The sequence below is a fragment of the Laetiporus sulphureus genome (assembly GCF_001632365.1).
Source record: "Laetiporus sulphureus 93-53 unplaced genomic scaffold LAESUscaffold_18, whole genome shotgun sequence".
Taxonomy (NCBI): Eukaryota; Fungi; Basidiomycota; class Agaricomycetes; order Polyporales; family Laetiporaceae; genus Laetiporus; species Laetiporus sulphureus.
Window position 1 is genome coordinate 80,440 of NW_024468527.1, and position 25,698 is coordinate 106,137.

General features: G+C 52.2%; 10 protein-coding genes across 10 annotated transcripts; 6 read left to right on the plus strand and 4 right to left on the minus strand.

Moving 5' to 3' along the window:
- Nucleotides 1-467: 467 nt before the first annotated feature.
- On the minus strand, nt 468-779 carry LAESUDRAFT_633193 (uncharacterized protein; the record flags this gene model as incomplete). The annotated part of the gene is made up of 1 exon (XM_040903422.1): nt 468-779. A coding segment is annotated over one exon (312 nt), but the record flags the coding sequence as incomplete, so codon positions are not given.
- A 421-nt stretch (nt 780-1,200) lies between these two features.
- Nucleotides 1,201-1,983, plus strand: LAESUDRAFT_136474 (uncharacterized protein). Its single transcript, XM_040901305.1, has one exon. It carries the CDS (start codon nt 1,331-1,333, stop codon nt 1,844-1,846), a length of 516 nt encoding a protein of 171 aa, XP_040764515.1. The 5' UTR covers nt 1,201-1,330; the 3' UTR covers nt 1,847-1,983.
- A 1,665-nt stretch (nt 1,984-3,648) lies between these two features.
- LAESUDRAFT_652416 (yippee-like protein) lies at nt 3,649-4,160 on the plus strand (the record flags this gene model as incomplete). The annotated part of the gene is made up of 4 exons (XM_040904361.1): nt 3,649-3,747; nt 3,806-3,849; nt 3,900-4,008; nt 4,080-4,160. 4 exons carry the CDS (start codon nt 3,649-3,651, stop codon nt 4,158-4,160), a joined length of 333 nt encoding a protein of 110 aa, XP_040764516.1.
- A 969-nt stretch (nt 4,161-5,129) lies between these two features.
- On the plus strand, nt 5,130-6,458 carry LAESUDRAFT_725535 (uncharacterized protein). The gene is made up of 3 exons (XM_040908837.1): nt 5,130-5,598; nt 5,663-5,984; nt 6,050-6,458. Exons 1-2 carry the CDS (start codon nt 5,595-5,597, stop codon nt 5,968-5,970), a joined length of 312 nt encoding a protein of 103 aa, XP_040764517.1. The 5' UTR covers nt 5,130-5,594; the 3' UTR covers nt 5,971-5,984; nt 6,050-6,458.
- Nucleotides 6,459-9,433: 2,975 nt separating this feature from the next.
- LAESUDRAFT_725536 (uncharacterized protein) lies at nt 9,434-9,858 on the plus strand. The gene has a single exon (XM_040908838.1). The coding sequence runs from the start codon at nt 9,550-9,552 to the stop codon at nt 9,766-9,768; it is 219 nt and encodes a 72-aa protein (XP_040764518.1). The 5' UTR covers nt 9,434-9,549; the 3' UTR covers nt 9,769-9,858.
- A 2,083-nt stretch (nt 9,859-11,941) lies between these two features.
- On the plus strand, nt 11,942-13,433 carry LAESUDRAFT_743139 (ras protein). Its single transcript, XM_040911238.1, has 7 exons — nt 11,942-12,122; nt 12,177-12,214; nt 12,270-12,337; nt 12,391-12,412; nt 12,530-12,625; nt 12,681-12,714; nt 12,767-13,433. The coding sequence occupies exons 3-7, from the start codon at nt 12,272-12,274 to the stop codon at nt 13,125-13,127; spliced, it is 579 nt and encodes a 192-aa protein (XP_040764519.1). The 5' UTR covers nt 11,942-12,122; nt 12,177-12,214; nt 12,270-12,271; the 3' UTR covers nt 13,128-13,433.
- A 618-nt stretch (nt 13,434-14,051) lies between these two features.
- LAESUDRAFT_743140 (peroxisomal membrane protein 4) lies at nt 14,052-15,092 on the minus strand. Its single transcript, XM_040911239.1, has 4 exons — nt 14,870-15,092; nt 14,617-14,818; nt 14,231-14,567; nt 14,052-14,167 (listed from the first exon to the last, which is right to left on the minus strand). The coding sequence occupies exons 1-3, from the start codon at nt 15,013-15,015 to the stop codon at nt 14,289-14,291; spliced, it is 627 nt and encodes a 208-aa protein (XP_040764520.1). The 5' UTR covers nt 15,016-15,092; the 3' UTR covers nt 14,052-14,167; nt 14,231-14,288.
- A 140-nt stretch (nt 15,093-15,232) lies between these two features.
- Nucleotides 15,233-19,420, minus strand: LAESUDRAFT_678758 (uncharacterized protein). The gene is made up of 18 exons (XM_040905691.1): nt 19,330-19,420; nt 19,232-19,272; nt 19,166-19,180; nt 19,070-19,098; nt 18,893-19,017; nt 18,722-18,837; nt 18,543-18,659; nt 18,398-18,484; nt 18,249-18,341; nt 17,581-18,194; nt 17,411-17,515; nt 17,337-17,354; nt 17,212-17,289; nt 16,849-17,152; nt 16,155-16,788; nt 15,935-16,109; nt 15,525-15,882; nt 15,233-15,471 (listed from the first exon to the last, which is right to left on the minus strand). Exons 1-18 carry the CDS (start codon nt 19,397-19,399, stop codon nt 15,397-15,399), a joined length of 3,054 nt encoding a protein of 1,017 aa, XP_040764521.1. The 5' UTR covers nt 19,400-19,420; the 3' UTR covers nt 15,233-15,396.
- A 277-nt stretch (nt 19,421-19,697) lies between these two features.
- LAESUDRAFT_725544 (uncharacterized protein) lies at nt 19,698-22,908 on the minus strand. Its single transcript, XM_040908839.1, has 8 exons — nt 22,752-22,908; nt 22,579-22,697; nt 22,153-22,524; nt 22,065-22,097; nt 20,722-22,004; nt 20,440-20,667; nt 20,298-20,381; nt 19,698-20,239 (listed from the first exon to the last, which is right to left on the minus strand). Exons 1-8 carry the CDS (start codon nt 22,814-22,816, stop codon nt 19,991-19,993), a joined length of 2,433 nt encoding a protein of 810 aa, XP_040764522.1. The 5' UTR covers nt 22,817-22,908; the 3' UTR covers nt 19,698-19,990.
- A 686-nt stretch (nt 22,909-23,594) lies between these two features.
- Nucleotides 23,595-25,021, plus strand: LAESUDRAFT_137040 (uncharacterized protein). The gene is made up of 7 exons (XM_040901308.1): nt 23,595-23,808; nt 23,862-23,941; nt 24,008-24,129; nt 24,187-24,307; nt 24,368-24,523; nt 24,575-24,721; nt 24,783-25,021. Exons 1-7 carry the CDS (start codon nt 23,754-23,756, stop codon nt 24,825-24,827), a joined length of 726 nt encoding a protein of 241 aa, XP_040764523.1. The 5' UTR covers nt 23,595-23,753; the 3' UTR covers nt 24,828-25,021.
- The last annotated feature ends 677 nt before the right edge of the window (nt 25,022-25,698 follow it).

Genomic DNA, 25,698 nt, shown 5'->3' on the forward strand with positions numbered 1-25,698 from the left:
TTTAGCCAGAAGCCTAGATAGGTACGATGTTCACACCGGAGAACAAAAGGGAAACCAAGATAGGCACGATGTGCACATGCATTACTGCGGCAACCATCGATCTTCCCACTTATTGCTCTACTTCCGGACATCCTATTGTTTCATGTACGACCATTTGCTTATACCCGTAGATAGGTAGCTTAGGTAAAATAGCCCGCTGTACGTGTATATAAGACCAGCCATGTAGGGGACGAAACCTCAGATTGTTTCTCCTCGTCTACTACCCATAGCACTCACTGAGCTCACCAGCTCCTTCATATATCTCTCACCCATTCCTGCGGCTGCCACATTGACCAGTAAGTCAACAGGCTCTTGCGCCACATAGGGTTCAGAGGGATACTTTTGGGATCAGGGGGATCAGGGCGGCACGTTCCACGTGACTGTCCCTTTTTAGTCTTTTTGATCTCTTGTCCGGTGTTACCGTGACAGTCATCCTTGAGGCCCTTCTTGAACATATTGATCTTGATCAGGTCATCATGGATAGGGAGGTGGATGAAGATTTCGCAGAATGCAAAGGCATACTTGGCAGCAGATAAATGTTGGACAAGCTTCTTGATCTTGTCCATCTGGCTATTGATGAAATTGGAGTCACCAAAATGTGCATGAAAGTTCTCGATGAGGATGGCATGATCATGGAGAAGCTGGGGCTTAATCTTTTCAATCACCCAAAACCATGACTTCAGAGAGCCATCCTTGAGCCAGGTGCTCATGTATATTGATTTATCATAGTCAGACATGAGCTGGTGATGAGCAAGGTGCATGGCATTTTGAAGATCTGTGAGGAAAGGCTCCACGGCTGCAGGTGTACCATTGAAGGTTCGTGGATCCTTGAAATGGATCGTTCTCGAGGAGATGATGCCCGAAACAGGCACTGCACTTTGCAAAGATGTCACAAGGTTTGCCAGGACTGCCTGGATGGCAGCTTGGTTGATGGTGAAAGTTGTCTGTGCACCCGCTAGGCCATTGATAGCATTTATGGCCTGGGCAAGAGCTTGCAAGGCAGGCGAGTCATCGGTACCTATGAGGACAGAGGAAATGGCAGTGGGAGCTGAAGCCTGAGGCTGAGATTGCTAAGGCTGAGGTTGCTGCAGCTGAGTTGGAGGAGGATTGAAAAGATTCTCGAGATCCATCGAGACATCGTCAAAAGACATGGCATGAGAGGTGGAAAATAAGAGAGTGTCAAGCTGTGATGACAGCAAAGCAAGAAAGTGGCCGAATAAGGTAAGTGCACTACGCAGAATAGAAGGTCGGTAGCTAGGGTGGCAGAAGCAAACTGTAAGGGCTCGACTCGATGGAGGAAGGTGCTACGAGAGACAAAGATGACGAGGAGCAAATAGAATCAAATAAGAAGGGCGTCGAGTATATACTGGTGTTGCTTCTGCGACGATTCCTAGCAAATTGGCACAGCTTATATACATGTGAGATGAAAATATTACTGAGGCAGAATATAACAGACAATGAGATCATCCAGTGGAGAGCTGAGCATATAAAGTATCATCTGAGCAAAGGCGAAGTAAGCCAAGTGTTGACTTTCCCAGCCAGCCCGCTGCGCGGCCAGGAGTTCGGGAGTCGCCTGCTCTCTAGAAGATGGCTCCACGGGGCCAAACCGATGGCCCGTCCCATTGTAGCCGTGCCCTACTATATACACGCGCGCTACTACTCTCCCACGCCAGTGGCGCAGGTCGCACCGGGGCCTCTCACATCTGTGCTCCGCGCCCAGATTCCAACACCAAGAGCATTGTCTGTGCCCTGGTGTGGAGCAGTCGCCTCGAGGCTACTCGACTGCGAGCAGCCAGGAACACCGTGATGGAGCATAGGAAGTGCATGACAAAGCAGGTGCGACGAGAGCTGGCGCAGCGACGGAACAGCGAGAACCCGCTACATGAGTGCGACCATGACATAGTGGAGCAGAAGGTGCAAGTGATCGAAATGATTGACAAAGCATGACAGGCTTCTGATGCAGGCACTGCTTCTAGGTTGTCCTGTGTCAGTGCATCTTGTCTCAACTGTTGGCGAAACGACTGCCAAGCAGACAGTCGTGAGGAACCACCGAGTGATGCCTATTTATGCATCGCAGGTGTTCCCCAATTTGGTCCTGTGGCCACTTTGCGCAGAGGAAAGGCCGACAAACTCTGAGTGCTGAGCCCTCCCTACCCGAGGCATTCTGTCTCGCTCTTTCACGTAAAATGGCATGGACGATGCCAGATCTTCAATGCGAGAACCACACAAGTTAGAGGAATTTGCGAGCAACAGCTTTTGATATACATTCCTCGGCCATGGAGTACTGTGCTCTGGGAACCTCGCCATCAATTTGTGTACATCCGAGTATGATACAGTAGGGTAGCGCAATGGTCTATGTCCCGCAGCCCATCTTTCCACGTAGAGGCCATAATGGATCCATCAGTAATGCTCGTTGCAAAAGCAGGCCCCATTCGTCGGGAAACGCGTCTTCTCTACGTGTTCTGTGGTCCATGTATGTATAACAAATTGAAATGGGCAGACACTTCCGAGCCTCGACCCTCTTCTGCTCCACAGCTTTTAGCGTCAAATTACTAAAGCGAAAGTTTTCTTACATTGTCGGAAGTTGCCAGCCATTCACAACGACCGCCTTCGACTAAGAGGATTCCATTCCGAGGCTTGCCAAGCCATTAAATGGATCCAGCACAGGAACACTATAATGGCAAGGAGTCCTTAAGTCTATAGGTGGGGCGGCCAAGACTTGAGGCAAACATTGATAGATAGCTAGAGTCCCGATGTGCAAATGCAACAGCTTCGATGGGTGTGCTTCATGCCACGGCAGTCCGGTCCTGCGAGTCAAGAGGACACAGGCATGATCCAACACGCCCCCACATAAGAGACTCACGAGTCCGCCGAGCGACACAGCTAATTGAAAACCAAGAAAGGTCCCTTGTGAAGAGTTCGAGGCTTGGTATATGAGCTTTGCATCGGGCGCGAAGGGCGTTAGTGCGCAGATACGCAACAAGTCGGAGCAGCGAGTTGATGCAAATAGAACATGCTAGAGTCCGGCAGTTCGGAAATAGCGCACGCTAAAGACTATAAGCCACCTGGAGGGCGCAGATATACAACACGGCACGCAGGTGCAGTTCGACGAGCACAGGCCAGAGTATAAGGCGGAACAGGGCATGAGGTTGTCGGTCTATGGGGAGAGCTTGGCGAGTAGTGCGGTTCGGAAGAAGACCCATCGTCACACCGTAGCAATCAGCCTAAGTGTTCCGAGCCTAGTGTCATGACTCATGTCTGCCTTAGTGGCCGCATGGATTGCGGAAGCAGCTCGTGTGAGCGTCTGCGGACATAGCGGTAGAACTGGATATATAGCTCGCAGGCGCCACGGCAGCCCTCCACCCTCTGCCTCCAACCCAGCAGCGAACGTGCACCACGGCGGCAGCCAGCCGAACATCTGAGCTCGACTTTTGTTGCCCGACTCCAGCAGCCCAGCGACTGAGACTCCTGTTCTGATCATCCTTCACACGTTACCTGACCGCATATATACCACACCGGAGCCCCAATCCTGCTCCTTCCCCCGGCTCCGTACCCCTTATCTTGCGCTCGTCCCGCTCTCCTCCTTCACTCAGAGTATCGTTATTCAATATGGGTATGAGCTATCGTCGCTACTTGAACGGCGCACGTATCTACGGATGCTCGCAGTGCAAGACACATCTCGCCACCATCCACTGCATGATCTCTCGGGTCCGTCGAGCCATGTTCAGCTCTGATCTGCTTCGTACTGAAATGAACAACTCTGTAGGCTTTCCATGGCCAACATGGTCGAGCATACTTGTTCGAGGTTGTGTGAGTAATGGGTAAATCTTCCACAGTACTGGTATTAACCAACTTCTCAGTGTCAATGTCGTCGAGGGCGAACCCGAGGACAGGGCAATGACGACGGGCAACCACACTGTCCGGGATATATACTGCTGCAAATGCGGGCAGACACTAGGCTGGAAATACGTGCGTCTCCACCACCTTGCTTCCTGTTGCCATTAGCCGACGGTACTCACGAGCGTGGTCTGCTGATGCAGGTGAAGGCGTATGAGCCGTCACAGAAATACAAAGAGGGCAAGTACATCCTCGAGCGCAACCTACTTGTTGACGTACAATGAGTTCCTTCCCGCGGCCCACACGCCGCAAGGCTTCTGCCGCCCCCTCGCTCGGCTCGACATCACACTGCCATGGTGCAGCATCCGGTCAAGCTGTCGGTCACATCGGTCATGGTTTGCTCTTGCTTGCCATCACAACGGACACACACACCTAGGGAATAATGTAGCGTCTCGCTGGGCGCGATCCTACGCTCATGGTCGGGAACTCTCATCCGCAAGTGGGGTTGCGGTGACTTGGCGAGGACGTTGCGAGCGTTCGCGGGATGTGTTCTCTCCAGCGTATCACTGGTACTGCAGCACAGCCGTACATATTCGGGATTGACTCACTCTCTCCTGGAGCCGCATAGGTATCCCGCTGAATCTTGCGCTCGCACCCTACCCCCACCCCCTTTCTTTCTTCATCACTTTGTTTGCTATAGAGCTATACTCGCCGACCATTCGCATTAGCCCCATTAGCTGCTTTCGTCACTTAACTCTTATCTCGCGCACGCAATTGCTGTACCGTATCGCCGGAACTGTAGTCCATGTATTATGAATACTACTTACATAGGCAGTACCTATGACGTGTATATCATCACCATCGGTTTCTTTAGGGCTGTTCGATAGTATGAGCAAGCAGTGAACGAGTTCACCCGCTGAGACATGGACTGGATTGCGCTGAATAGTGACAGATGAACTGATGGCCGGTCGCATCAGCGTGATTGATGCCGCGGGAAGTAAGCAATGAGCACGCAGCGCGAGCCAGCGCCGTAAGACAAATGGAGCGAGACTACTTCACTGATCCCCCTGATCCCCAACACAGCCGTATTAAATTAGAGCTTAACGAAGACGTTGGGGAGTGCTTATTCGGTGTCAGCCACTTACTCCGAGTCGACAGAAGATGGGGAAGAAACCGTACCCTGTCACGTCCGTCACAGCCTGGCTGAGCTCGCATCCGCAGACGTGTCCTGTGTGTTTGCGAACGGCGCAAGGGTGCTGTGCGACTCATCGCATCACTGACCCTTGGATCAATTCGATGTGGCGGCCAGACTCGCTGTGCCTGTTTCACGGTCGTCAAGGATAGGCGAGCCGGCGCCGGGCATGGTCGGAGAGGACGGCGTCGAGAGAGGTGGGCGAGATAGACGGCGAGAAGCAGGACGCGGGGAGGGTAAGACGGAGAAAACCGAAGGGCTGACCGACGGAGCGACGCGTGACGGGACGCGTTGTTTATCCGTCCCGAGTTTATTTGGCACGCCGGCCGAGCTGGGGACAAGTCGCTGGGGTTTGACGTCGCAGGTGGCGTCCTACTTATACGATCCCCCGCATACATACGCTCCTTACTATGCTCTCCGCCACTCTCTGATCCACTGATACTCCTCGCGCACTCTCTCGACATCTCCTCCTCGACGCCCTCTCAAACATCCTCTAAATAGCCCGCCTTTTCCACCAGGACCCAAAATGGGTGAGCGATGCTCACTATCATGTTCTCTGGATCCAGACTGAACGTGTGACTATGCCTCTCCTAGCCACTATGACCATGTCTGCAGGACCCTCTGGCCTCAAATCGTCTGTAGTCAGGCCATATGTCTCGTCACCACTTGCTGCCAACGGTCCTTCGCGACCAACACGCAACACTCGGTTGAACGCGCCCGCATTCCCCACATCGCGACCATTGCGGCCATTCCCATCCATTGCCAACGTGCTGCCCGGCACAGCAGCACGAAAAGGCATCTCTGGGGAGAAGAAGACCATCAAACTCATCGAGCCTCCCGCAAATGTGAAATGCGCGTTTGTCTTGAACCTCACCCAGGCGGAGTTCAGTCGGCAGGATTGAAGGGATGATTAGAGGTCTGTTCAGCACGGAAATGTCACTGTTTGCACCAGCCGCCTGTTTAACGTTGCTTTGCCTGCAGGTGTCGCATATACCCGGTTTTCACTTTTTATTCTATGTATTCCTCGGTCTTCCCGTTCTCCATCAGGAGTCCGTTGTATAGATGGACTTGCATGCGATGTCCGGTAGCTTACTCGCTTCTGTGCACCGCTACGCGTATCCCTTTCCGTTCATCAAAGCCCTTCCATAGCTTTCACTTCACCGTTCAACGCTCCTTCTGGGAGGGCATGTCATAATTCCAGAAACTTCACTGGGGGTGTGGTCTGTAGTCATGTACCTGTACGAGTAGGTTTCATATCAGTCTTTTACAATGGCGGCTCGAATGTGCTTCCTCCATACGGCGTTCATACGCGCATACGTACTACACATAATATTTGCATCGCATATACTCCGTGGATCATGTGAACCTTGAACTTGAACGTTGGATGCTCTTTCGAGGCATCGCCGGCCTGCCAAGCGGTGCGGGAAATCCCAGGCGAAGACACGTTCACCCGAAATCCGACGTTGTCGGCGCAATGCACAATACATGAGCTTGAGCTTAGAGCTTGAAAAAGCAATGTCGATGTATCCTATGGATTACAACCCGCGAACGCTTACATATGTTCCGTTGGATGGTGAGAAAGCTTCGTAATTCATGGTGCTGTTCACGAGGGAATGTCGGACCCAGCCCCGTGCCAGCTATGGACAACAAGTTGCTCCGGATTCTTGAAAGGGTCTTCATCTATGGGTTACCGCAGACGATACAGGAGATGGATGATCTCCTTCTTACTAGAGTATAGTCTGAGGATGCAACGTTTGGATGAGCATCGGAATGTGCCGGCTAGAGCTTAAACACTGCAAAATGAGGTATTGGAGGTACCGAGCATATGTAATCAATCACAGGATCGCGTAGGATGTGCAGTGAGACTCAATCGCGGCGCAGAGTCCTCGTCCGCGATTTCTGATCAGTGATCACCGCCGGACGGAGATGAGCTTCTTTTGCTGATTGGCCGATCCATCGAGGGAGGGCTCATTAAGCATTACTTGCGGTGGAGTCGCCGAAGAAATGCGTCCATTTTTGAAAGCGGGTTGATATGAGTAATATCCTGCAGGCAGGCAAGAACGGTTTTTGATGATGCATGATGATGATCCGGTGGAGATACTCGCCCCTCACAAACCGGACCTGTTACGCGGACCAGCGAGGCAACACGGAGAACGCCAATGATCGAAATGGAGTCTACTTCCACCGAAGCGAAAAGCGAAGCCGTTCGCCTGCAGGCCCACGCAAAACTGTGTCGTATTTGATGTTTGGGGTACTAACCTGTGGGACGATCTTGCGGAAGCTAAATGTCTCGCTTCCAATGCGGGATTAGAATGGCCATCGGCCCCACCATCGAACGCAAGAGCCACCGTAGCGTCATCACGCTCACGAAAGTGCAACTACTCGTCCCCCGGTAAGCCTTTCCGTAAGCTGTATGCTTCCTTGCCAGTCGCCGTAGTCCCCGCGCGGGCATACCGGATGACGTATTTGTATGTTTGCCACTCCTACTTGCAAGGCTCTAGGATAATTTCTTAAGCGTATATTGAGCATGTATCCCGTGTCGTGTCGTAGCGGAATTATGCACTAGGCATCGCTTGAAAGGCTCTGGAACAGATACCGAGCTTGCAGAAGGGTATTTAATACGTGATGCCCGCGTGTCGAATTATCGTTAGCCGAGCCTTGTCAACCGCAGAAGTTGAGTCTGTTTGACATTATCCGTACATGGTCGGCGCGATGGGAGGGACAAGGATCGATATGTCTTGACTCGTCATGGAGTGCGAAAAAAATTGCGGAAACAATGGCAGCCTCGCAGGTACACGTCGGTATACTTCCATCCTCACAAAGGCTGGGTCCAGCAACCATCCAGGCCGACTAAGCCTGCTTTGCCACGACATGGTACAACGATAAGACCTTGAATGAGCACGGACGGTCAAAGACTGTGAGAAGGGACTGATTAATTATCAAGAAAAAAAGTCGCCTTACACAGAACAACAACATAGACTCGATAGCATTGGCAGCCGGAAAGACACGCCTGTTCTCGGCAGCCACTGGATTTCAGCTGTTGCTGTGAGCTGCGACGAACGTTTTATGCAGTGATCTTGTTACATAAAATGCCGTGGTAGCAATGACGTTGTCGGTGGGGATCGGAGAGGACTGCGTAGCACGGATTGGATGGGAAAAGGGGGGAGAAGGGGAACAAGGAGGCCGTGCGTAGCGGACCTCAAGCAAGGCTTTCCTGTATTAATCGGAGATGATCATACGAGCATGTGAAGACACTGCGAGGCAGCCCAGCTTCCGGTCATCGCGTCGGTGGCGCCTTCAGATTGCTTGTCTGAGAACAATAAGTGAGATCGATATAGAAACTGAGGCGCGAGGACTCGGACTGGACGCACGTCTATCCGATAAACACGGCATGGCCGGTTCGTGGCTCGCATAATAGCACGGAGATGCTCGCTATGAGTGGTTTTAATTGTTGAGAGTAACAATAGAATGTAGCGCCAGCTTACTGTGGGACTGTAGGCGCAGAAACGGCGAGCTCCCCGGCCGAGAGCGAAACGTCTGGAGGCTTCGGTTGGTGCATTCGACGGGGCCGCGGAACGGCGTCGGATCGCAGCAATTTGAGGTGCTCGCTTGTCACGATTGATAAGACTGAGGATGAATGTTGATCAGCTCACAAGGGAGTTGGCCGCGCTCACGTTTTGGGCGCTGCGCCGTTCCGAGCCGCTGGGATCCTATGATGCTGGCGCAAGAAGCGAGTACGTTCTGCTGGGTAGCTAGACGCGCCTAGCCTTCAAAGGTCGCATGGCCGTTAAGCATCTCGAAAAGGACGAGCCCTAGCATGCGACTGCGGTCGGACATGGGCACAAGAAAACGGCTGCCAAAAGCAAAAGAGGGGAGGTTCAATCGAAGGTGCTGACGAAGACCAAACTTAAAACTGCGCTGACCATACTTGACGACGGAGGTGGGAAACTCCAGCAAATGAGAATGGCTCTTTCGAGTGTCCTGCAACAACAAAGGGTGACGGATTGGGTGCCAGCATGAACAATTTGATTAAGTGCCCGCTAACCAATGCAATGTCCGGACCTTCACAGACGTGGCTTGCACCGCGAACGTTGTTGTGGTCAATATGTGTCGTGACGGTGTGATCACCTCTATCTGGCGCGGCGAGGTCAGAGTTGGAGCCTGATGGGTATCGTCATCAGCGGCTTGGTGGGCCCACTTGTACTCTCCGGACTAGTCAGCGGTTACGACTGTTAGGACTAATCGGCACGGAAGGAAGGAACCCCGGTACCATTAGATGATGACTTCGCTCCCAAGGCGGTCGATGACTGGAGTCCCCGTAGACATCGGGACTTCTGTTCTTCAAGGTGGTCGAAACCGCGTGGACGCGTGGAGGACATGCTGAATGGGACAGTTTGTGCCCTCGGTGTATTCTGTCGGCATCTCTTGAGAATCACCGTGTGGAGCACGTCGAGCGTTCTGGCACAACTTGTGAACACTAGATGCATCTTCAGGAGCGCGAGCGTGACAAGCGACCCCGAATGAGAAGATTCATCCCGCATTCATTCGAAAGACGGGTTGTCCAGTCAGCCTTATGCGGGTTGCTCGGATATAGTGGTGTGGACGGTGACTGGACACGTTCGAGGACACGTTTAATTGTGTGGTCTGAAGAAGCATCGATGATACGTCGTGGGCCTGTCCATCGGCTTTGCAAGTGTTAGATGAACAGCAGCGCAGGATACGACTCTGATGGATTTGAATGGACCTTTGTTGTAGATAATTGCGGACGATGTTCTAACAATGAAATTCCGGGGATGGCGTAAATGAAAAGTACGATCGTGTTTACCTCGATCACGGAACATGCGTAATGCGCATACCCGGCTCGGCAACGCGCGGGATGGTTCACTTGGGACGTTCTTGCATACGCGAGCACAATTGGCAAACGGCTTCGTTCATGTGCTGCGGGCCGGTCACGATCCAGGTCGAAGTTACGCGAACTGTCTTCTCTGTACCACACCGCCCGAGAGAACAGCCAGGGCAGAGGGGTCGACTGGACCTATCGCGATCCTAATTAGGAGGCAGCGAGCAGCAAGATAGGCTCCTTCGAGGTCGGTCGCCATTCGGTAGCGCGCGAGTGAAAGGCTCACATTCTGTTGACGCCCTCATTCACTGGCGGAGCTACAGGTGCACTAAGTTTGGTCCGACCGACAGTCGGATGTCGTCTTCCTTACGTGTGCATTTGCGTGCAAGGCATGCTACAATGGTATATATTGCTGCTCTATGGAACGTTCAACGCGCGCCGCTCCGCATGCCCCTATGACGCCCTCGTAATAGGATGAACTTTTGCACTTCTACGCAGAAACAGCATACGCGAACTATCCCCAGGCGTGGAGAATGCATGACTTGCCCGTGTTCAGCGAAGTAGGGCTCTATCCCTTCGCACACTTCCACCGGAATTCCTGCGGTGTCAGCTAGCTCAAAACGAGGACGGCATGTTGCATTATGCAAGAAACAACCTTAAGTCCACTCGGTTCACTCTGACCACTCGCGTAAGCGGAAAGCTTCAAGGAGTCGTGGCCAAGTAGCGTGGTCTGTTGAAGACAATTAGCTGCTCATAGTCGACGCTATTGCCATTACAGCGCTCTCTGTCTTTTCCGACAGTTCATATTCAGAGTCGTTAAATATCAGAGCAATTCAATCGCCTTCACGAGGCCTGCCATGTCCGCATTTGGCTGGCCTCCGTGATGAGCTGAGGCCCAATAAGGATGGCAAGTAAATGAGATCTATACCCCCGGTGATTGATTAAGTTGCCACTCCGCCAATGGTCTTTAGCTATCATATCTTGGCCACAGGACAGATTGCTACATGCGACGACGCAGCAACGGTCATGCCCAGGAACACAATGGACACCCTTGGCCTGCTGTTTTTCATTAATAATATCCGCCCATGCATACAAAAGTCAAGACATCACTCGTACCGAAATGAGGAGGCATAACAGCTTCTGCTGCCATCACTAGCCGAGACAATATCAGAACGCCGAGTGTATCGCATCGATGACATGAGACGTGGCATGTGTGCATGTGAGCGTCCAATACCTCGTACGCGCTATCCCTCGGAACCTCCGCCCACGGCAAAACGATGCCAATGCTATACTTGCCGGCCAAGAGCCGTCTCGAATCGTGCAGAACCACCGTCTCGTTCCGTGTGTGTGGCGATGTTGAGATTTGAAAACCCCCGGTCAAATTGTAACTATCACAGGATATGACTCGTGTCGCATGAGCGGGGACCTTCATGGGAGTCCAAACAGTAAGCACAATTGCACCGAACACGCGTACGAAGCTGTGCGTGCACAGATGTCGGGGCTGACGCTGCCGGTGCGCTGTTGCCATCTATACATATGTCGTCGGCGTTGACTGATGTGAACAGCGCAGGACGAAGGCGTCATTCGCAAGGAACCCGGCGAAGTGCCGGAGCTGCGTGTGTGATCCGCACGGAGGCGTTCTGGAGCATTTCAGCAGATGGAGAAACGGGGCCTGCGTGGACATGATATTGTGCCTGGGACTGACATATCTGTACCTTGTTTACCGTCGGAGATGTCCGATCGCGGAAGTACATAAGGGTGGGGGGAGTGGGAGGAGAGAGGGAGCATATGTCGGAGAAGACGGACGGCAGACGCCCCCAGGGTGCGCTTGACCGTGATATTCAGACGCGCGCGACTTTGGGCCAAAATATGCACAGAATGTCCTAGAGTATATGTCTCTTAATTCTTGAAAAGGAATGCATCACACGGTCGGTTCCAGCCGGAAACGGGACCAAAAATGGGCTGTGTTTACAATATCTAGAAATACCTGGGGGGACGGCGCTTCCGGTGCAAAGGCTATTCCGTTCTCTGTCTACGTCTCCCTCCAACACTCAGGCTCAGGCTCCTCTGTGGCCATCCTCTTTACGACCTTGCACGAACTTGCACGACGTTCAGATCTCCTTATATTATCTCCCATCGTCCGCGCGCCTCAGTTAGTCCATTGTCCGCGACGCTCCCCCATTTCGACGCCCGCTGCTAGGCATTCATTTGAAGGTTCGTGCCACACGGACTCGCACGAACCGTCCGATCTTGAGCACGTAACCATAGACTTGCGTATTCTCAACCCTTCTTTCTGCTCTTTCGAGGTGTGTACCGTTGCTGCTCACCCCTGCCACTGACCCTCATGCCAGCTGGTCATAGACATGGATAGCTGGAGAGTAGCCGTCCTCGGTGACGGAGGCGTAGGAAAGACGGCACTGGCTGTCCAGGTCAGTGCATGGACACTTTAAATACACGACTAGTATGCTGATATGTGCCTTAGTTCACGCTCGGTTGTTTTGTTGGTAAGCTAATGTCAGGTTAGCAAACCACTCCGTAACTGACTCACGACTCTACCTGCCTACAGAGGTTTGTTGCGCCTTCGTAACCGTCCCGTCGGATGTTAATGGCTGTGTGCTCGCAGACTTATGATCCAACGATAGAAGATGCATACCGCAAGCAACTAGTGGTTGATCGGCGGATGTGCTTCGTTGAAGTAATTGACACGGCGGGCCAAGGCGCGTATCATAGTGCACTACCACGCTTCAGGAGCTCATGAGCATTCTATAATAGAGGAATACGCGACATTGCGTGACCAATGGGTCAGGTGCGTTGATTGTGTAGTCCGCGACTGCGACAAATGAAGTGACTGCCATCAGGGAAGGCCAGGGATTTATCTTGGTCTACTCAATCGCATCGCGGGCGACATTCGAGCGGCTAGACGTGTTCCGACAAGCAATGCTCAAAGTGAAGCGACAGAAGCCGATCTTCATGCTCGTCGGCAACAAGTGCGATAAACAGTACGAACGGGAGGTGTCGCGCGAAGAGGGCGCAGCCCTCGCGCGGAATTTCGGATGCGATTTCCTCGAGACGTCAGCCAAGCACGCGACCAATGTAGAACGGCTATTCGTGGACCTCATCCGGCTACTACGGCAAACAAAGCAGCAGGAGCAAGGCGTGCAAGGTCCACCACGACCACCGAACGAGGGGAAGAAGAAAATGAAGTGTATTGTCATGTAGGGGCACATCGAGGACTCATATAGAACTGACCCACTTCTTCCTACTTACCTCATCTCATGATACCATTTCTCTCTTCTCATTTGGGTTCTTTTACGTCTGGTTACGCTGCTGGGTACACACCGTCATGCTCGAGATCCGGCTGCTTCACGATGTTACATATCACCGACTTCACGACGACCTCACCACGCTGTGCATAGTTCATTCTGACGGAATATCATACTATGCTTACTGCCTCGAATGGTTAGGGTAACGCCGCCATTCATTCACTGCGTTTTTATCATCGGGCTAATGATTGTCTGCTCCGCGTTTCAGTGTGTGATTCGACAACTTGGCGTTAGCATGTGCGCACCCACTGATCGGGCCGTGTAGCTAGGTGCTCTGCATGCGTCCTCGTGGTAGGTGGCGTCATACGAGTGATCTTACAAAATAAAGAAGTATGCTCTTCAAAGCTTGATGTCTAGTTTTCCTCTGTCGCACCTCATCGAGGCAAGCTAGGATGTAGATACCTCACCCCATAGGCCCGTTCGCTTCATGCAGTGTTCCCAGACATCATCATTGCCACAAACGCAATCACATAACGCGTCAACGCGATGCTTCCGGGGAGATGAAACCGAACACAGCTTTAGCACGTCCATCTCTATAGATGTGGTCATCCGACGTTTCTCCGCTGTGCTCATCCTGAAAGCAGTGGGGCATAGCCTCGTGAACCTCTCATGCCGCAGGAGATACGTGGTTACGAACTTCTGACGAGCCAGTGCACCTCGTAGAGCGTTGAGGGAGAATCTACGTCCAGCATACCGGTGTAATGGTGACACATATCTATGCACCAGGCTGTCGAGCAAGATCCGGTGATTGTTGCGGTGACCATCACATATGAGTTGCTTGACCTCGTTCGCGCATTGACTGGGCTGTTTAATGGGTCGTATACCATACGATGCATTGATAGAATCATCTGTGACGGATGAACTAATGATTCCAATTGAAAGATTGAAAAATCGGAGACGTCTACATGACAGGGATAGCTGGCTGCAACACCTATGCTAATAATTATGAGAGGAGGTAATCCGCAACTAGATCGCAGAAAGCAACTTGGTATAACTCACACCTATGCCGCATCCAATAGGAAGAACCTCATTTATAGCCCTACAGACCAATCTCGTATCACTTGTTATGCCAGAGGAGCGTCCGCAGACTGTTCCAGTGCTCCGAATCACGGTACAGGTACACCATGGAATGGAACATCCCGGGCTGGATCGTCTCGCCTCTTTCGTTGAAGAGCCACATGACCGCTCCCCAACAAAGCGCCGCGAATATCGAGAATTTGCGGGCATCCGGAGGAACCGGCTTCACGACGGAACTGCTGGCAGAGCTCATGGAGTACGGTGAAGCAGCACGGGGTATGAAGGATGCCACGACCCGTGAGCAGACGTATAGCACGATCTGGGAACAACTTGAGCTTCAGTAAAACGGACCTTGCCAAAATACACACCTGCTCGTTGACCGCATTACGGTCACCGAAAACAACATAGCCCGTAACGAGTCCGGCAATAAACGTGTCCGCACTGCGTTGTACGCCGCCATTCAGCTTTTTCTGGACCAGCAGAACTGTTTTGTACAATGACACGAATTTGGCAAGATTCAACGCGTGTTGTCTGGTCGCGCGATATATCGCTCGAAAGCGAGTCTTCCAGCTGGCCGCTCGTCAGAATGCAATATCAACCGGCCGTAGACGCAGTACTGACTCGCCACGTCCGAACAGTATCGCCATGATGAGCGCATGCGGAAACCGCACTTTCACGCCATAAACGAAGCCATTGCGAGCTCCCTTGATGATTGAGAGGTAGTCATGATAGGCAGGATCGGCTAGTACGGCGGCGAGAGCAGACATTATGAGGTACAGTGACGAAGAGGCAAACCGTGTCCTGACCCCAATGTCAGTTCAATTGGATCTGCCTGCAAGTACTTGACAAGGCGCGTGTGGCGGCAGTATACGCTCATGGGGAAGCCGGCCCACGTGATAACCCGCCGCTGCTAAATCACAAGCACACTTCAGTCCGGTGGCCACCTCGCGTTTTGGCCTGACTACCCGAGCAAACACGTTACCCGCCAGCGATTGAAATCACATCCACTACATTCTCATAAGCTGCTACGAACACATCGTGACACTAGCGGTACAGAACAGACAAAGGTTAGTAGGTTGCCATGCCAATCGATAAATCCAACTCGAAAAACGACTTGGCCAAACGGTGCCGAGCTATCGCTGGAGGGCTCATGCTGCAGCATCCGTCTGCTTCGGGTAGTAATCATCCTTGAAGTCGAAACCTTTGAGCAAGACACATTCGATCTGCACTGCTGTGAGCCTGATCGGTGCCACGAACAGATATGATGATCACTTACACCCTCCCTGTCCTCGTGGAAATACCGATCGGTTCTGCTTTTCACCACAACCAGACGCCTGTATTTGTCCATGATGATCGGCTGCAATTGCATTGACCACATGTCCCGAGCAATCTCTTTCTGGATAGCCTCCTGGAGTTCGTGCTCTCGGACATTGGTGTATTGCGTGGAAGCAACTCTGATGCATTCCTCGAGCAGATCGCGAGCTTTCATGCTCAGCAAGCTCATCTGCCACGAAAGCCACTCCTCCGTTGGAATTTGACCATGAGAAAAGTCCAACCCTGTTGCAGGCGCCTGAAGAAGCGAGATCGTCCCATTCTCGATGAGTTTCAGAAGACCATCCAGCAGGAACTCCCCTCTGTCACACCTCTGTCAGTACCCTCGGCGATGCCGCGTATCGAAGTACGCACTTATCAAGCAAGGTTACAGGATTTTGCCCTTGACAGGTGAACTTCGCGAGCATTGTAACAACGGAGGGTAGAATGTAACAGTGCCACAAAGGATGCTCATTGATCTTTCTCATCAAATCGTAACATCCGAATATGTCTTCCAGGACGGCAGATGGAGTGAACGTTACGACACCTCCTGTGTAGAATGAGCCTGGTGCTCATAGGAAACCTGCGCACTTACCGAATAGGTAAATCTCACGGATGCCCCACCGTTCTGGTGATATACTCTCGTGCGTCCCATACGTGTAGAATTGAATGTCCGGCCGCTTGGACCGTCGTTCAGCCAGCGCGGGGAACGCGTTAAATGACGCAAGGGCTCCGACATGGATGAAGATCGCTCGGACATCCTTCTTGTATCCGACATCTTCAGCTGTGTAAGCCTCCAGAACAGCACGCAGCATTGCTGTTTGCGCGCCAGGCTCAGCCATAGTACCATCTCCTGGAGTATGCCAGACGCAGTAAGGACGTTTTGGCCAAGACATGTAATCAATAACACTCCGAGGAAACTTGAGGACATAGAGCGCTCGGTAAAGTTGACGATTGCCGCCGAACCTGCGACCGGCCCCACGTAGCTGTTTGATCAGCTTTGCCTGCGATGACCCTTCGTTTGAGGGAGCGACCCGCGGTTTGAACCAAGAAGCCTTCTCGTATTGGTGACGCGGCAGTTCCCAAGGAACTAGAACTACCATGAGCTGGGTGTTGTCTACATAATCATTTGGAACTTTGAAGAGCATAGACAGCGCTTTGTTTGAAGGCGGAAACATCAACAACAACGCTGCTTTCTGTCCATCCAAGTCGAGATGAGCGTACGTGAACTGTCATCGCGCACGGGTCTAAGTTGCTGACGTCGCCTGATTAACTAGACCAGCACTTACTATCCGCTTTCGCCTCATGTGCGTGGCGAGTATCGTGATCGAACCCACATCCTCCGGGGTTTGAGGCCCTAGTTTCGCATATTGCTGGATCATGCCGCAAGCCCGCAGAATCATAGAAAGATCCGAGATGGCATGAAGTTTTTTCATCGTCAGAGAATCGACGTCATTGAGGCAAAGACTGAAGCGTAGCCCGCTGGGCTGAGGCTCGCTAGCATCCGATAATTCGACGTTGCATAGACGTTTCGTTCTACTTGAGTCCAGATTGACGTGCAGTTCGCCTGACCATCTCCACTTCTTGGGAATCCTACATGCATATACAACCGCATCAGCAGACCGTTTACGGTACAATACATTAGCACTGACTTTGGGAGAGACGGCAGCTTCTTGAACAACGAAGCCTTTTGGGAAGGTCTTCCTAATGCACCTTCTCTGTCAGATTCCCTGCAAGAGATCTCAGGACGCTGTCTTCTGTAGGATGAACGACTTACACCATAGGCGCCGCAAGACTGTAATGTCAACCTCCTTAGCTTTACAACCCACGGACGACGGATCAACCACTTACACATCGGGCATGATATTTGATAAGAACCGATCAACCTCATTCGATGGCCCTGCAGATGGCTGTTCGGGCATATTGTGGCGACGTGGTAGTGGTAGAGGCTCGGGCCTACATATTAAGTATGTTGAAAACCATCCTCTCAGTAGCAATTGGCGTAAGCACAGCCTATTTACCTTGACTGAGTCTCTTTCACACGAGTTGACTCTGCAGGTGGAGGTTCCACTGAAGGCAAGCGGTCCGAAATGGAGACCGGAGATTGAACGAAATTGGCAGAATCAGTTGTGATTTCCATTGGTGACTCAGTCGACGTCCTGTTCGAGGACTGTCGAGCAGCAGCAGGCCTGGTTGGCGACTGCTTCTCTTGAGCAGAAGCAGTCACAATGTTGTTTGTATCGGTAGTCTTCTTAGAAAAACTGGGGAATTTGCTTTTAAAGGGTGAAGAAGTCGATGGCTCCGATACTGCCACAAAGACTGTGGCTGCCTGTGCGACACGTTGTTTGGTCGGCATGCCCATGACAGCGCCGCTTTCTTTGGTCTTGATGGACGGTTCTTGGACGTTCGATCGTTCCGGAGGCTTCGACAGGGTGCTGCTCGAAGCCGACGGCTGTTTCTGAGGCGCAGCCTCTGGATTCGGGGGCTGATGCGCCGGAATGGCAGGAGCCAAATCTTTCAACAGTACATCTGGAGAGGATGGTGCCGAGAACAATGAATGGCACCCGGAACTCTTCTCTCCTTCATCGCTTGATGAGGAATCCGGAACCGCGATAGCCTTTCCTTTTCCCTTGTTCTTGCAGGATACCGTCGTGAGCATTGATTACGGCAGACGAACAAAGCACAATACCTGGCCAGTATCCAGCTTATCGGACGATCCCTTTCCAGATGTAAGGGCTACCTTGCGCATTTTACGTAGAGGCATCCCGGTTGAGCTCTCAGACTGTCACTACCTGTTCAGACTGCAAACGGTCATCGGGCGTTGCGGCAGCAGCTCACCTCCTCTCCATTTACAGATACAGCACGCTTCTTCCTGTGTCTTCGAATTTTCAAAGGCGTCACAGTGTCAGAGTTGTCAGATTCATCCTGAGTGTTTATGACATGTCAAGGAGAAGCGAAACAAGGAGAATGTCATTTCTTATACTTCTTGTATCGCACGACGTTTGCCCAGTTTCACCGACTTTTTCTTCTTAGAAGTTTTCGGCGTATGAGACGTGGAGGATTCAGCATTGGAGGCTCGTTTGCTTTGACCTTGTCTCTTCTGCGAATCATATGAAGAAGTGTTGAGGGTCATGTCGAGAAAGGGGAGCCAGACGTCCATACCGTTGATGATTTTTGCACATCGTTACTTTCAGGCTGTCGAGTCTCGTCACTGCTCTTTGACTCACTTCGCAGGGCCTCTGAGCCCAAACGTTTAGCAAAGTATTGCTTTTCTATCTCTGAAACACGCAGTAGTCGGAATGGAGGTGAGGAAAGACGGGCAGTAACACATACTGATCCAGGAGGGAGTGGCACGAACAGTATGGCCTATAGGATAGTCTCCGTTGTCGCGGCCCACGTTTTCCCAGAAGCTGTCCAAGAGACGTTCACATCCGAGCAGATTTTTTTGAGGTTCCCACCTGGTATGCTTGCTCAAAGAGTATATAGACTGGTCAGCAGTCAAGCACTCACGTGTTGCTGTCTGAATCATAATTTGCCCACTATGATAGTTACAGCGATCGGACGAGATCACCTGTGAGGCTGTGCAGCAGCACTGATCCTACTGACCTTGACGAAGTATTCCTGGAAACGTTCGTTATCAACCAAGATGGGCCGTCAAACAGATAGAGTTACCCAACCCTTGCCCTTGTTCACTCGCGCGCGCGTGATGACCTCTGATGACTCCAAGGGTCTGTAACATGTTATGTCATGTTAAACGAGGCCACACATACCGACTTGGTATTGTTCCTCAGGCTCCTCTGGCTCGGGCGTCGATTCTTGCAATTTTCGTTTCTTTGCCATGATGCACAGATTTTCCGGTGCTGTAGAGGAGCTGGGAATACAGCCTCCTTGAACGAGGATCGAAACTGGCAACTAGCCACTCGCAGTCCACGCGTTTCACGCGTTCTCGATCACGACGCGTAGTGGTCACAGTCCACATCCCTTGCTCGGGTTGGTTTCAAAGTACCTGTCAGGCAAAATCGTGCCATCACCTTGGCATTTCCTCATCCCTGCTCACCTGCCGACTTGATGCCAACATATATCATGCCTGATTTTACAATCACTGCACACATGTAGGCATTTGCGTTTATGTTATTAATGACACTAAATTGTAATTAATTGCCTCTTTGGGATGTGGATCTCCCTGATTAGGGCATAGTGTTGCATAGGTCACACTCTAGATTCAGAACACATTTGCAGAGCATTTGCAATGGTAACAAACGCCTTCATGTGTGCAGTGTGATGGGCCACGAAGTGAGAATAAAGTAGGCCACATCAGTAGCATCTTTGTAGTGTCCGTCAGGAGCACTATCTTCCGTGATCATGAATTTGTGGAGTCGCAAAAGCATTGTACAGAAATGAGGGACAGCAAGATGTCCAAATGACTCGCAATCAAAGCATTCTAAATCCATCCGCATCGTCACCGGCCCATGCAGGAGCGGATTCCTCCTGATATTGAGCCTCGTCCGTTTCTGCCGGAGACGGAGGGCGGTCTTCGGTGACCATTCTGTCCTCCACTGGCGACGATCCCTCTGGAAGCTGTAACGATGTTTTTTGTGCTGCAGCGCCCGTCTGCTGATTATTGTGCCATGAAATCCGGACCTGACCAATTGACGGAATGTTCGTGCCTTTTGCTAAGCCCTGTGTCGATATAGCTCAAGCAGATTTCGATGCATGGGAGTGAAGCCACACAGCGTACCTGTTCTGCAGCAGCTCTAGACCTGAAGGCAACGAGCACATCTCCATCATCTGTCGTATCCACTGATTCAACCTGGCCCATCGTCTGTCACAGATATATTGTCAGCTTGAGATCGCCGCAAACAAGAACCTTGATGGTCTACCTCGTACCACTCCCGTACAGCTTGCTCAGCACCGGCGCCGACATTCTTGACCAGCAGCGTCTTCGGTCGAAGATCAAGCTTCATGCTTCCTCGTGGAGGACCGCCACGCATGAAACCTCGGTAGCCCCCACGCATACCCCGACCTCTCCCGCGAGCTCTATATGGCCGATACGTGGTGCCGCTACTATATGCTCCATCCGAGACGTCGGTAATGCCGAGGCTCGCAGCCTATGAAGGCATCGTCAATTGGATGCCAACTCAGGAGGAAATACAGTCACACACCTCTGCTTTGAGCTTGGCCAAGGTTGCCTTCAGCTCCTCCGTGTTTTCCTCCATTTCCCCCTCAGCAGCACTCACTGCATGGTGCAGTTCCAGCTCCTTGTCGAGTCGCTCTCGCTCAAGCCGTTCCTTCTCGTCCGCGCTGGGAGTAATACCTCTTGACTTCGCCGTTGCTGCACTAGCGGGCGGTGTGGCCGGTGAAGGCGTTGCCAAGGGCTTCATCTCCTCACCCAACTTCCGCAATCGTGCCATGATCTCTTTCTTCTCCTGCGAAGATGCAGTGCCGAGCTTCGCCATGAGCGACTTCTGCTCGGCGATCTGCTGCTCGAGCAGTCGTTGTTTCGCAGCTAATGCCGCGGCTGCAGATGGTGTCGAGGACTTGCGAATGGGTGTAGGTGTGGAAGGTGCAGGCTGGGTGGTAGATGACTCTGGTGAAATAGTGGTAGGGGCAGTCTCTCGGGCGGCAATGTTCGCCATCAAGGGTGCGGATGCCGCTAGCATACGCGCACCTAACTGTCCGTGGCCTTCCATTGGCTTATGCCAGTACACCTTGACGAACCGATTGTCAAAGACTGCGTCCTTCGATCTCCATGCAGTATGCGCCTCGGCATGGCTTGAGAAGCTGACCAGCGCCTTCCCATTCGCCGCGTCGACGGCGACGTTCGTGACATTACCGAAGCGCTTGAACCATTCGTTCACCGCGCCCAGGCTCAGCTTATCTTGTGGAATCTTCTCCACCACAAGCGTCTTGTCAGTGTGTCTGTCCGGTCGGAAGTTCTGCACCTCTCCGCCGAACACGCCACGACCGCCACCACCCCTTCCTCCCCGGTATCCACCTCGACCATGTCCATTAGGTAAAGCGGGCGCGCCCGTCATCTCTATGCCCTGCATGGCCATCATCCCGCTGCTTCCATTCATGTCGCCGCCGGAGGCCCCTCCCATATCACCGGTCAGGTCTTGCATCGCAGGGAGCTCTCCAAGATTTGGTGCTGTAGGACTGCCGGCACCGCGCTCTCGTGGGACCATAGGCGCGCGAGCATTGATTGGCCGGTCGCCCACGTCCAGCCCAGCTCCTTGCACTGGTCGCATATCCATGCGCTCGCGAGGATCGTACGCTGCATTTGAGCCGCCAGATATGCCAAATGGCATTGCTCCTGGGAGCATCGGGACGAAGGGCAGCGGCCCAACACCCATGGGACCAGCCATGGGGAATAATTGCGAAGGAACAACCGCGTCGTCGCCGTGACTGTACTTGCAGAACGCTCCTCGCGCGCAGTATCCGTGGTCTATGTAGTGCGAAAAGCAATCAGCAGTGCAATAGGATCAACTTATACCACCACGCGTACTGTAATAATCCCTGCAGATCCCCCTGCCATGACCTGGAAAAGAAAGGTCAACGCTAAAGGTACATTGAGCCAATGGCGGGCTGCGTACCACTCGGTCCCCTACCCATACCACCATCCATGTAATCGCCACGTCCTGCGCCGCCCATTCGGGCACCTCGATCACCACGATCACCCCATGATGACCGACGGTCGTTCCGTCCATATCGCGAGAAGTGGCCATCATTTGTGCGGGGTCCCTTTGCAGGCGCGTGAGAGTCGTGGTCTTCATGGTCAAGGCTGCGTTTAAGACCCCGGCTCGGCGATGTAGAGATTGAAGAAGTAAGCAGAGCGTCAAGCGGGATGGGAATACCATTGTCCTCGCCGTTGGACGAAGGATATCCTGTCGGCGATGCAGCAGAATAAGGCATGTAAGACTTCGTCCGTAATGCGGTGAACAATGTGTCAAGGAAGGGAGTATTCTCTGTCGCGACAGTGAGTAGATGAGAGGTATGAATCAGCATCGACGACGACGCACCTTTTTCAAGGAATTCCTCCAGCTGGCCCGACAGTTCCTTTCGGAGCTCTGATTCAGGCGCGTTGTGCTTGAGCAGAGCAAGTATATATTCTGCGAGAGCACCAGGTTCCGCGTCGCATCTGTACAACGCGTCAATGGGTAAGAAGTGGGAGGAAGGAAGAAGGTAAACATACATTGGTTCAAGGTTCTTCACTAGCCAGGTTTTGAGATCGCTTGAGGTCTCAGGATCAAAAAGCATTCTCCACGCACAGTTTCGTGAAGAGTCTAGGGGTGAACGACGGGAAGAATTGATGTTGAAATGTGAATGCGGCCGAGGAGGATGGAGTGCTGTATGAACCAACTTGGGACTGGCGTCAAACTTCCCGGAGCCTGCGATCGCACTCACTCACGTGCCTCCCGCCCGCCCACCAGTCCATCGATTTTTGACTCCTCCCTGCAATGATGCTGAGGCGACGTCTAGCTCAAGCGTGTTTTCTCGACCGCGACAACTGTCTCATCGCTCGGCACGGTACCATTATCTTTCTGACGATGAGAAAGCTCTGTTCGGTTCCCATGCAGGCTGCCGTCACCCGTGGGATATGCTCGAGGCGTTCGCCGGCGTCAATTACTACACATTCGATCAATCCAACGTACATCGGGGCAGCTGCCGACTTCGCTTCAGGTCGTCTGTGGGGTAGCCGCAATCCAGCAGAGTCGCAATACTGTACTGAAGCGGATATAATCACGCACAGATACGTGACGGAACACATGTTCAGACGACGTCGCACATGAGCCTTATGCAAACTGAGCCGCAGTCTGAATGAGCGCTGTAGACTGTCTTTGCTAGTCATCTTAACAGCGTCATGTCTACCAAACATGGCATCTTATGCCTAAATTATTGGCTCATTGACTGCGTCGCCTTTCTCTGTCCTGATAAGATGATGCTGCGAAGGAATGTGCTCGGTTCACCCCGTTTATAGAACCATGACAGCATTCAAGTCTCGCATGCGGATTTATGACGCCGCCAAATCTACATCCTACGCGGAAATGCGCAAGTGCTAGCATGGCGCCTGCTTTCGCTGGTTTGCACCGCAGCATCCGCAGACGGGTTTTCGATCTCAGAGGACTACGGATGGCCTATAAGTACTAGCAGAGGAGTGCGGTATACTGAACTTGACATCGCTCGCTCGGTTCCAATGGAGTCAGGGAACGCTTTGCCAAACGGTCCAACGTGCAAGCCACTAAAATACAGTACGTTGATTTCATATCGACTACTTGACGACTCTTTGAACAATCAGCCACAGAGGAAGTTCCTCGCGCGGTCTATGTGACACTAATGGCTAATGACAACGATCCTCTGAAACATTATATGGACGACACACCGGTACGGCTCCTCTGATGATTGCGAAGCGGGAGAGGGCTCTAACGTTGATCACTCATCGGAACTTAGGATAGTCGTCGGTCTAATAATAGAGACCTAAGAACAAGAACTGCTCTCTACCTGATGTTCACAGATGCCGTGCGCAGGCACGAAGCTTGGGCGGTTGACGGGGGAGACTCTGTCATCATGTAGTACGTGTTCAACTCCGATATAGTGGAGCAGAATCAAACGGGGGCTCTGCACATTAGCACGTCAGCACCCGATCTGCTGCCACGCTTTCGGAGAGTCATGAACAGCTTCGTCCGGAAGACCATTGACCACTTCCTCCGGCTGCTCAGGAAACCCATGCTCACGAGGCAACAGATAATGGTGCGTCATCATGCAGTTTCCGTACCCATGGACATGCTAACTCGCCTGAACACGACATAGCGAAGACAAAAGGTGGATCAGAAGGTCACCGTTGCCACGGAGGAGGCTATTGGCTCCAGAGCAAAAGAACTCTTCTATGTTAGCGGTCTGTCCACTCGCCCTGGGAAACAAAGGCGAGGATATGCATCCGCTTTGGTGAAACTAGTCACTTCGCTAGTAAGAGACCATACTCACCTTCGTTGGCAATGCTGTCTTACCACTGGACAGGCAGACGAACAGTGCCGAGGTGTTTGGTTGTACACCAATAAGAGAACAACTGGTTTCTATGCTCAATTCGGTTTCACTACCATCAAGTCCTTCGCTGTCGGAGAAGATGACCCGACCTGGACAGAAGTGCCGGTCGTAATGTGCATAGTGAGTCTAGCTGAAGTACTGCCTTGACAATGCCAATAATGCTCACACGTGTACCTTGCAGATGCTAAGGGAGCCTCAGACGCCTCCGTCAGTCTATAAGGACTAGACGTGAGATGATGCGCTGTAATACCATTATCTATCTCCTCAATAAACGTGATCAGATTGTATCTCGAATGGAACCAGATATTTCGTGCGAAATGACGTAGGCTACTCCTGCGATGAAAATTATTCGCTGTTACGGGCTGCTCAGAGCTAAAACCACTCAGCGACTTGAAGAGCGGACGGAGCGATCATCCCAACCCTTTCAATAAGAATCTCCGACCTGCGCTCGGCACGACGGTTTAATAACAGGTGGTCCTGTTATTGCTATGGCTCAATCCATGCACTCTGGCGAGGTGCGACTCATCATATATCCATATGAAGACCATCCTGAGCTTGTTTTCCGCATTCTTGATGAACGTGCTCATGAATTGGTCACGAATACGCTTAATCAGCAGTATCAACTAGGCGTCGCTGTCCTAGTACGCCTATTCCGATGAGTCAGAGCAGGTAGAGAGCCAGAGCCAGCAATGATTGATTTTGCTCGGTCACGACAGACTGCGGCATCGTTAAACGCTAGACGAAACTCATAAAAACCTCAAGCTGACATGAGAGCATGGAGCCTCAGGGTGAAGATCACGCTGCCCTTTCAAGCACAATGAAGCCCGAAGGCAAAGCTCCTTTCCACGGTCCAACACGAGTCGTTCGCCCTGGGAGAGCATGACCCGACATGGACAGAGGGCCCTGTCATATTGTGCATAATACGTTCTTGAGCAACACTGCTGCAATAAATTCACTGTAGATGAAAATACTCACATGTGAATCCTGCAGATACTGCGGGAACCTCGGACACCTGCGTCACCGTACACAAGGATGAGAAGTGAGCTGCGGCTGCTATACGATGGCATGATTTAGCTGAAATATCATCCTTCGATGTG